This window comes from Lytechinus pictus, chromosome 8, assembly GCF_037042905.1.
Source record: "Lytechinus pictus isolate F3 Inbred chromosome 8, Lp3.0, whole genome shotgun sequence".
Taxonomy (NCBI): domain Eukaryota; kingdom Metazoa; phylum Echinodermata; class Echinoidea; order Temnopleuroida; family Toxopneustidae; genus Lytechinus; species Lytechinus pictus.
In genome coordinates this window covers 33,431,034-33,442,557 of record NC_087252.1, presented here as the reverse complement: position 1 = coordinate 33,442,557, position 11,524 = coordinate 33,431,034, and the positions used below count along the sequence as shown (strand labels likewise).

The window sequence follows — 11,524 nt, the reverse complement described above, 5'->3', positions numbered from 1 at the left end:
AAATACCATTGTTTTATCAATTTATGGTTCAGTCACGTGGTCATTATGGCCAAATCTGTAAAAATTGAAATATTGTATAATTCAAACAATAAAAAACAAAAGAAATAGTGAGGGAGGGACATTTTCGACTCACTCATTTGCATAACACTGAGTTGTGCATAACTGTTTTGTGAAAAATAAGCCAAACTTGTCATAAATTTCTTATTTTACATCCGATTTTGATGAAGTTTTCAGCGTTATGCTAGTTTGATTTTTCTCTCTTTATTCAAATCAACATTTTTCTGGGGTGGACTCGACCTTTAAGAAGCAGAGCGTTTTGCCTTGCATGGATATGTCCATGGGCCTTGCGGATAAAAATAATGTTTTTATAATCGATCGATTGGCGAATGTTTTCACTCGACTCGTTCCAAGCAAGCTGCTCTCGCCATAATTTTGGAAATCATTTTGTTCTTTTTTGCTGTCGTCGTCTGCAACTGCATATTACTAGAATATGTGCATTAGGATAATTTCATCTTCTTCAAAATTTGATAAAGCACTTTGAAAGTTTTGTATTTAACGCTCTAGAAATTAAATTTATGTTTATTTCTAGTATAAAACATTCGCCTAGCATAAAAATGAGAAAGTGGGTAGGTCACGATTCTTTTACAAAATGAATTTACTCATCGAGATTGTAAAACTGACTGCAATTTGGTAATTAAAATGTGTCTCGTATAACAAAACAATATTTTTTTTTTACTGTACTGAGGATGGCTAGTGTCTGATGATAATGAGGAGGAAGATAATGATGATGGTGATGGTGGTGGTGGTAGTATGAGGAGGAGGGTGGATGGATGATGAGGAGGAGGAAAAGGAGGAGGATGTCGGTGATGATGATGATGGTGATGATGATGATGAGGTTGATGTTGATGATGGTGATGAGGTTGGTGATGATGATGGTGATGATGATGATGATGAGGTTGGTGATGATGGTGATGAGGTTGGTGATGATGATGATGGTGGTGATGATGATGAGGTTGATGTTGATGATGCTGGTGATGATGATGATGATGGTGGTGATGATGAGGTTGATGATGATGATGAGGTTGATGAGGATGATGATGGTGAGGTTGATGAGGATGATGATGGTGTGGTTGATGATGTTGATGATGATGATGGTGATGATGATGTTGGTGATGAGGGTGATGTTTTTGGTGTTGAAATTGAGGGTGAGGGTAATACTTGTGATGCTGATGACGATGATGACGAAGACAACAGGCATAGCTATAAGATAATTCATCCCTAATAAAAAGCCTAGGCCCTATATCATTTGGCCTCCTAAAACAATCAAGCAAGTAAAAAATAAAGGGGGCAAAGATAGAGAGGGAAAGTGAGAAGGGGGAGGGGGGTGTACTTGAAAATACACTGAGGAACATCAGTTCACTATCCCCGAGACAATTTACCTCCACTCTTCATCATACAGGGGAGGCTCAATGGGGGGGGGGCAGCAGGGGAGTACACATCCCCCAAGACTTTCAAGTAAAGAAACATATACAATATAATACATAATATCATAATCATCGTCGTCACCACCACCACCATTATCATCATCATCCTCATCACCACCACCATCACCACCATTACCACAATATCATCATCACCAATCACCATGCAGACATCATCATCATTATCATCATTATCATCATCATCATCACCATCATCATTACGCATCATCAATCTTCCTCATGCTAAGAAAGGGAACTTTTAAACTGAATCACCTGTTTACACAGATTATAGAATAATGAAGTGTTTAATACTTGTTATCTCACTTTTTACCCAGTGCAACTACATAAATATTATGCCCCTTTTGTCTCCTTGTTTCTAGTGTTGCTGTAGCTTGTTTGTGGTCTATATTATGGTTGTTCCACTTTATATGTTTGTCATTTTGCCTCCGACGAAGATTCTGCTAGGATCGAAAGCTTAGGCCCCTTTTTGACTTTCTACATAAATATTAATAAGAGTCATATGCAGACGACATTGTCTTTAATATAGCAAAGCATCGTGAAAATCACAACAGAAACCCCTCCAATATTATTCACCTTGAGGGCACCCCGTGGTGAATTACAAATTACAAGGCAAATTCCAGCACACATGCACACCAATATTAATGCACTCGACATTCAAATAACACAGCCGCCAGTCAGCCACGCGACCACCCGTCAACACCCAACCAAGCCGAACGACTGGGCTTCACAACAACTACAACGCCGTTGAAAAGCCGCGCTATTCCATTCACTCAGCCCATTCATTGACTTAGGGTTATTGTATTGACACCAATGATGATCGAGGGGCCTCGGCTATAAACTTGCTTGTTCGAACTTTCTTTGGAAATTCGAAGATAGTTTGCGAGAATTGAGGTTGGGTACTTACAGTAAATTGCCAGAAGTCCTGCTACAATCCTTCTAGAATATGCCATATTGATCCAAACTCGAGAAATTACATCAAACATGACTTGAATTTATCGCCGAGCACAACCAAAACTCCACTTCCTGAAACACACAGGTGCACAACGAAAGCGGTTCGTGTGTTTTGGTATCAAATTACACATGGGCATCGCTCGTTCGTTCCATGCATCGTTCATGCTTGTTGTTTTGGTCTCGGTATACCGCTCTCTACGCCAGAATACCATACAGTAATGTTATTTGTAAAAAAGTTTAAATTGTTTATTAATAATAATAATGATAATAATAATAATAATAAAAATAGGTAATAATAATTACGTCCTTTTTTACCAGGGTAGCCACTTCAGTTCCGAAAACTGTTCTCCCAGCGGGGCCTGCATGCTTAACATGATTATGTTTTTATTAACCGGTAGATCATTCATTAGGGATCAGTTTCTCCAGAATAAAAACTTGTTGGTAGAGCACTGGCGTCAGTGGGAAGAGGGAGGGGGTTTAGAATATATGCTGGGGGGGGGGGCTTAAGTTCAAATGGTGAAAATTGTTGAGATGTCCACCTTTTTTTCTTAATTCTTATTTGTTTGTTTTGGCCTGTCAGAAATTTTTTTGAAGGTAAAAAGTAGGTACAAAATAATTTCAATATTATATCGGGAAATATTCTACTCAGACGCAGTTATTTTTTTAATTATGGGCAGGGACGGATCCAGCTTCCGCCAATAGGGGGGCCCAATGTTTTTCACCAATGTTTTCCCCGATCGGCCACTCAAAGTTTATTTTTGTTCGTTTCTTCGAAGGGGTTGTCCCAGGGGTGTAAAGTGAAAAGCCAAAAATTGAGGGGGCTCGATATGGCGTATCGCGTAAAGTTAATAAGAAGTTGCGAAAGAGCAAAAATTTTGACATTTTTATTACAAAATTCCAAGTTTGTGATAGATTTTGACATAACATTTAGAAAATGATATTCATTTTCACCCTTATCCCTTTCCTTTTCTCTTTTTTTTTCCTTGCTCGTGAAATATGGGGGGGGGGGCAAAACGCCCATGTCCTATCAGTCATTCACTGGCGTAAATCCGTGTTGATGGGTGGGGGGGATGACTGAAATATTTTGGCATTTTTTTGCAATCATGTTTTTAGATATGCAAGGAATTGTCATTGATATGTCCACAGTGGCGTACCGTGGGTCACGGCATGGGGGGGGGGGGGCACCAGCAAAATTGTTGAATGACTTAGTGAGTGACCTAATAGAGACATTTTAAGGACAATGTCATTAAACGGATATGTATCTCACTGATCAAATAATGCGATGGCGAAGCGCGAACTGAATTTTTTTTTATATTCACACCTAAAAAGGGACATTATAATCAAATTTGTGTAATCATGATAGGTACCTGTCTCGCTTAACAATGCGAGCGCGAAGCGCGAGCTGAAAACTTAGATAATTCAGACCTGAAGTGGGGCATTCTAAGGTTTCTTTGTAGGAATTAACTAGGACCATACGTATTTCATTAACCAAATGATGCGAGCGCGAAGCGCGAGCTGAAAATTTTTGATATTCAGATCAGAAGAAGGGACATTTTAAGGACTGATTTTAGGAATTCATGAAGAGCAGACATATCTCACCAATCCACTAATGCGAACGTAATCACGGACAGGAAATGTTTCATATATACGAAGACCTTAACATGGGGCAATCACTTTTGAGTCATGAAAAAGAAGCATAGGCCTATGTCACTACATAAAACAATGATAACTCAAGTGCTAGGAAATATATTTGGTTTATATTGACTTGAAAACGGGATGTTTTAGTACAACATGATTATATATCTCGTTAAACAGAAAATGCGAGCACCAGGAACAATGAAGACGTAGGCCCTGGGCAAATTATGTTTCATAAAGTTATGATAAAAATGTTTCTTATGTAATGTAACTTAACATAATTATAATATAACATTATAATGAATAATATTTTATTCTTTCCCACTACGTTTCTCTTCCTTTCTCCCTCTTTTCTCCTTTCCCCCTTTCCCCGTTTTTTTGTTTGTCAGCCGATGGGGGGGGGGGGGGATGTGCCCCCCATGTCCCCCGTAGTTGCGTCACTGTATGTCCATATGGCAAATACCCCTCCAATATTATTATCTTTTTTACCCCATGATGGTTTAATGGTTTTATTAGAGATTGCATTAAAAAAAATTGTCATTCCATCTTAATCCCTTCCCAAAGACCCCAACATTGATGAATTTGAAGAAACGGGGGGTTCTCTTCAATGTTATAATAAGGACATAAGTATTTCGTTTGGAAATGGTGAACTGGCTCTTTATTTGCATTTTATGATTCAATAATATTATTTTATTTGTTAAGCAGTATTTTTGGAAGAATTTTCACCAATAAAACAATTATCTCTTGTGATTTTTTTTCATTTCTTTCGTAAAAAGTGGGGGGATGTTTGTACAGGCCATCCCCCCCTCCTCGAAAAGTGGGGGGGATATATCCCCCCCATCCCCCCCGGGATTTACGCCAGTGCAGTCATTTCTTGAGTGCGAACGCAAAGCGCGAGCTATTTTTTTAAAAGAATTTCATGTATTTTGTGATGAAAATTGAACATTCTGGACATTCTAGATAATTACTGCGAGCGCTCTTCATCTTTATGAGTCACTACAAACAGTCATAAACAGGTCCTATTTCAGGTCAATATATTAAAGGACAAGTCCACCCCAACGAAAAGATAATTTGAATAAAAAGAGAAAAATCCAACAAACATAACACTGACAATTTCATCAAAATCGGATGAAGTTTCGCTTAATTTCACAAAATGGTTATATGCACATCCCGGTCGGCAAATGAGGGAACTGATGACATCACTCACTCACTATTTCTTTAGTATTTTATTATATGAAATATGAAATATTCTATTTATCTCCTCATTGTCCTGTAAAACGGAGTTTTATTTCTCCCTGATCTTGTGGAATCACCATTGTTTAACATTTAATGGTTCTGTCAAGTTGGTTGTCAAATCTGTAAAAATAGAAATATTGTATAATTGAAACAATAAAAAACAAAAAAAAATAGTGAGTGAGGGACATCATCGATTTTCTTATTTGCATTTGACTAAATTGTGCATATAACTATTTAGTGAAAATAAGCGAAACTTTAAAACGTCATAACTTTCTTATTTTACATCCGATTTTGATAAAATTTTCACCATTATAATTGTCTGATTTTTCTCTATGGATCCAAATCAGCATTTTTCTGAGGTGGACTTGACCTTTAACAAAATGTGCTCGCAGCGATTCACGCTCGTATTATGAGATAATTATAAATTAATGCTTTTAATATAATTTATGTATTGAATTTAGGGAAGATATTAATTTCATATTCATTGAAATACTTAATTTGACTTCAATAAGATTTATATAATCATTGATACAATAATATGAATATTACAGATATGATTGCCTTATGGTATTTACCTGTCATTACAGGGTTTTTTTCGCTTTGGTTTTGCTTTTTTGGCATTTTGATCTGGCTGGCAAATAAAAGATCGACTGAATCTTGGAGTCTTGACTAATCATTCCTGTCCTGTCGTGGGTCCCACGACAATACTTTATCCTAGTTGTAGCTGCCGATGGGGGGAAATGTGCATGAAAACAAGTTTGACGCTTTTATTTGGGAAAAGCTGGATCCGAAAATACAAAAGGTCCACTTTTTTATAATTCAGAACCCCCTCGTAAGAATCCCTGGCTATGGACCAGAGAGTCGTATCTTGCTAACCAAATAATAAAAATTGAATTTTAAGATGTAGACTTTGAACCCGTAAGCTCTCGACCCTAGAAAATGAGAGAGAGCATCTTTCGCAATACACTGCACTGTTATTTGCCCATACTAATATTACAGAGCAAAGTACGAAGTCGACATTTCATGGGAGATGTTTCATGATAAAAATTACAATTTCCCGTGTGCACATGACTTCCTTTTTTTTTTTATTACAATGCGATGGGAAAAGGGGGTTTATCTTCACTGACAGCCGATGTACGCGCCTAAAGCGAAAAAAAGTTTTCACAATAAGCCAGTTCACGGTTAGCTCATGATCAACTTTTCTCCAATGACCTTTGTGATTTTTCATTAGGATGAGCACTATCATTTTTAAATGTAGATGTTGCGTAAGCTTTACCGGTAGAGTATTCAAATTCTAAGAACAAAAGGCATTGTATAGACCAGGTGACTAGAATAGTACATCAGGGATAAAGTTTGGAAATATGTTTTATTGTCTGCCTTTGGCACATTTGACTATTGTTTAGGCTACTGTCAAATACCAGTGATTATGAAGGCTCTATTTATTACTCTTCAGCTTGGATGTGATAAATATTTTGAAAGGAATTCATGAATAATCATCAAATCACAAATGCCTATGTCAGTGAATTTGAAAGCCACCTTCATGGTTGTCTCCAATGACCTTTTTCTGCTCGTGCGCAGTTTACAACCGTGAACAGGCTTATTGACAAAATTGTGAGAGAAAAGTATTTTCATTCCTATCAAGAAAATGAAATATATGAGGCATTATGACTACGAGATCAGATGACCATTACTTGTTTAGAGTCCATTTTGAAACTCAATGTACCAGCATGCATGGTGTCCCCCTCTCTCTCTTGAGTATACAAAGGACCATTAGCCCTTTGTGCCCCCAATACCGCCTATGAATTCAACTCTTATAACCTCAGTGGACAATGTGTTATGAAACTACTTCTCTAATAGGAGGTAACTTGTCTAAAAACAGCGACAGTCAGGTTATTATAGCATCAGGTGGTTTTTAAACTCTTGAATCACCTAGCCACAATCGTTTGTTTTCAAGGTAAGTATTCATAATATTACGTAGTTTTCAAGAATTCCGTGACAGGATTTGCTAATCGAGGGGGGGGGGGGGCATGCTCGTAGTATATGCACTATTTATTGCACTATTTGTCTGATTTTCCTTCCCCTTTCCTTTTGAGGCCTTTATCAATTTCAAGCTCTAAGCTTAAGATGAAGGTCTCCCACATTTCAAAATGTATTAATGTTGATATATGTATATATATTTTTTTTTCTGCTATTTTTTTTAACAATAAAAAAAAGAAGAAATTTATCAGGTATAAGTATGTTTCAATTAGATTGTATATTATGCATATGTTATTAATTATATCATTTGCTTATTATGTTATGCTAAGAAAAAAAATGATTACACTTGTATATGCTTTTTTTGGAATGTGGAAATAAATAAATCAAATCAAAAATCAAATATGAATAAGGACTTTTTAAACAATGACCCTAATAAGTATAATTATATTGCTTTGAGCTTTCGTGCCGTACACACGTGCTATGTCATATATACTTTCTCAAATACTTTATTTATAGGGTGAATATATTATTCCCATACTGGCAGCATGGACGAAGGCTGCCAAAAGGCATAGCCCCCCCCCCGACTTTTTGGCAATGATTTTGACACCCATTTGACTGTCGCCTGGGTCCCTTTACATGAAAGTTACTTTTAACTTTGCCATTCAATGGTAACTACCATGGTATCGATGATCAACAGTCAATCAAAATCAAGGATTTCATGCGAGTGACCATTGCATGGCAAAGTTACCATAATGGTAACTTGTATGAAACAGGCCAGCCCCTGGTCGTGAAAACTACCACTTGTACGTGTGGACGAACATGGTGTCCAAGTTGTAACGACAGTGGATGAATAGACAGATAGATAGTTATTAGATAGATAGATAGATAGATAGATAGATAGATAGATAGATAGATAGATAGATAGATAGATAGATAGATAGATAGATAGATAGATAGATAGATAGATAGATGAATAGTTCGACGGATAAATCAATTTAATATGAAAGAAATGAATGAATGAATAAATATGTTTAAAAAAAATATTAAAAAATGAAAATGATAAAAATAAATAATAATATCTTTGATTTATTTTTTATCCAGAATCTCCCGACCGTCTTTAAAAGACAAAACCATGGAACTTATCAAGAAGCGTCTTCAAGAGAATGGCATCACTTCAGTGCGTTTTGAGCAATCCGATATGTACGGGATCCCACACTGCAGAGCCATTCCAACTAGGCATTTTGAGAAGATGGCGACGAAAGGAATAAACATCTGCATGGGTTACATGGCTTTTGATCCAAGGGGGCGTATCGCCCCGAATAGTGGGTATGGCGAGGAAATTCACTACGCTGATTGTCTGGCCTTTCCAGATCTGGATACCTTTCAGATATTGCCTTGGTGTACGAAGACAGCAAGGGTCTTGATCGAAGGTGTCCATGAAGGCGAGAAGGTACCTGTCTATCCAAGGGTTGTAGCCAGGAAGCAGTTAGAAAGGTTGGAGAAACACGGGTTGTCGCTTTGGTCGGCTCACGAACACGAGTTCTTTGTAGTCAAAGAAGGCACCATGGAATCTTTACACGGATATACAAATTCCACAGCGGTTATTCCTATGGCAGCTTACGAACCATTCTTCCAGCAGATACTCAATGACCTGCCTCCGGCTGGTGTCGATATTGAGTGCTACGGGGTCGAATCCGATGTGGGACAGCTGGAAATCACCTACCGCCCAGAGTTCGGGATCAAGGCTGCAGACACAGCTCACACCTACAAGATTGGTATCAAAGAGATTGCTCAGAAGCAAGGATTGGTGGCATCATTTATGACAAAGCCTTTTCCTGGAAGATCTAGCTGTTCGGCTCACTACTGTCATTCCCTCTGGGACGTAGCTGGGAAGGTGCCAATGCTCTACGATGCTAGAAGCCCGACTGGTTTATCAGAGATTGGCCAACACTGGGTGGCAGGACTCATGGCTCACGCCAGAGCAATAGCTGTGTTGATGGCACCAACGACCAATTGCCTCAAGAGATTCAAACGCTATTCCCTCGCACCATGGAACGCCACATGGGGTCCTGACAACAGATCCTGCGCCTTTCGCGTTAAAACGAACGGTGGAAGTGGCACATACATTGAAAACCGGATGGGAGCAAGTGGTTGTAGTCCTTACATTAGCATGGCTGCAACAATTGCGGCTGGATTAGATGGAGTCATCAATAAACTTCCACTTCCAGAAGGGATTGACGGACCAGGGGATGCATACAAGGATGAATATATTCCACCCGGGACACAGAAGCTCCCAGACAACATGGAAGAAGCGATTGAAGCCTTGCTGACCGATGCTGCTATCACAGATGCCCTCGGACCAGAATTCATCAAGTGTTTTGTTGCGTCTAAAAGGCACGATATGAAACTTGAAAAGGAGGCAATTTCAAAAGGAACTGTTGAGGAATGGGAAAGGGATTATTTATTTCACATCATGTAAGAGAAAAGGGATTGGTACGCCTGTCTTGCCTGTTGATTCAAGTTAACAGTCTTTGACATCATATACTTTACCCCTCGGAGCCAATTAAATTTGACTATTGATTTATGTTAGGACCCGAAAAGTCTTTGGTCGGGATCAAGTTGGCCGACGGCACCCTTTGAAATGTTCTTTGGTTGGAATAAATTTACCACCAACTAATCCATTGAAAGAGGTAATTTAAGACGTCTAAGTATTGCCCCCCTAAAAAAAAAGTGGAAACGGGCTAGGTGGTCGGAAAGGGGCAGACGACGCCCCTCCAAAAACGCAACTCCGGTAGGATTCAACTGAAAAACATTATGGCATCAACGTTTCGTCATATCTTGGCGCCTACTACCCTTATCAAAAACTTTCTGGTGCCACCCTGTCTAAAATAGACCCCGTCCCTATACAGACCTGCGGTAAGATCCCTCAGAAAGGCGACATGATAGATAATGTCCCTGAATGTTTATGCTCTATAACCTTCGTTCTGCCAAAATGCTGTTTTATAGAAATTTTCATTAGTTAAGTCGTACCCTATATTATATTTTGCATATGCTATCATAGGAAAATTATAACTTCATTTAAAGTATGATATTGGAAAAAAATAATGGAGATTAATCAATATATTTAATATTTGGGAGCACTCGGATTGCGAGTGAGTTGCAAAAAGATTTTACAAAAAAGCCTTAAAGTCAGAGTAACGACCATTTAAAAGTTTTTCAATGGTGCTGCTTTTTATATTATAGAATTTGACAAAGTATTGCAAACGCTGGCTGTGCCGGTCGACAATTTTTTTTTTGGTAATGGCTGTGTCTTATGTGAAATTCATCAATTTTAAAATGTATTCTACCAGAATCATATAACAGGAACACTGTCTTGTTCTAAAGGAAAAGGGGCACCCAGGGGCGGATCCAGCCTTCGCCAATAGGGGGGGGGGGCCGGAATTTTTTTTCAGCCATATTTTCCCAGATCGGCCGCTCGAAGATGATTTTTAGTTTCTTTGAAGGGGTAGTCCTAATAGTCACTTCTTAGCTTTATTCTTATGAAACAACATAAATATATAATATCATAATTCTTATTTACATAATGCGAGCGCGAAGCGCGAGCTAATTTTTTTTTGAAATATTAATGTATTTTTTCCTAAAATTTGAACCTGAAAAAGATGTGTATGCAACTAAATAATTACTACAAACGCGAAGCGCGAGAAGAAATGTACTGATGGAAAAGGTATCTGTTGAAGACTGCATGCAGTTATTCATGAAGACGTTACATATTAGAAAAATAAAATAATGCGAGCGCGAAGCGCGAGCTGAAATTTTTTGACATTTTTACCTAAAGAATGGAAATTCTAAGCATGTTTGTGACTTAAACAGAATAGGTATAAAACTTAACAATTGAAAATTTCGAGATTTAGACCTACTGAACGAGACACTCTATTCGTGTTTTGTAAATCATGAAAAGAATGAGAAATTGGGGATTTTCCTTACATTAATATTGCTAACGCAAAGCGCGAGCAGAAAATGTTTATATACGCTTTGAACTAATAGAATAGGTACCTATTGTGGACTGCTTGCACTTAATCATGAAGACGTTACATATTTCAACAATCAAATAATGCGAGCGTGAATTGCGAGCTGAAAATTTTTGACATTTCTACATAAAGAATGGAAAATTTTAATCAATTTCTGTAATTGTGAACAGGATGGCTATATAACCATGATAACTA

General features: G+C 37.9%; 1 protein-coding gene across 1 annotated transcript; it reads left to right on the top strand.

Moving 5' to 3' along the window:
- The first annotated feature begins 6,914 nt into the window (after positions 1 to 6,914).
- LOC129266605 (lengsin-like) lies at positions 6,915 to 11,143 on the top strand. Its single transcript, XM_064103164.1, has 2 exons — positions 6,915 to 7,278; positions 8,403 to 11,143. Exon 2 carries the CDS (start codon positions 8,434 to 8,436, stop codon positions 9,778 to 9,780), a length of 1,347 nt encoding a protein of 448 aa, XP_063959234.1. The 5' UTR covers positions 6,915 to 7,278; positions 8,403 to 8,433; the 3' UTR covers positions 9,781 to 11,143.
- The last annotated feature ends 381 nt before the right edge of the window (positions 11,144 to 11,524 follow it).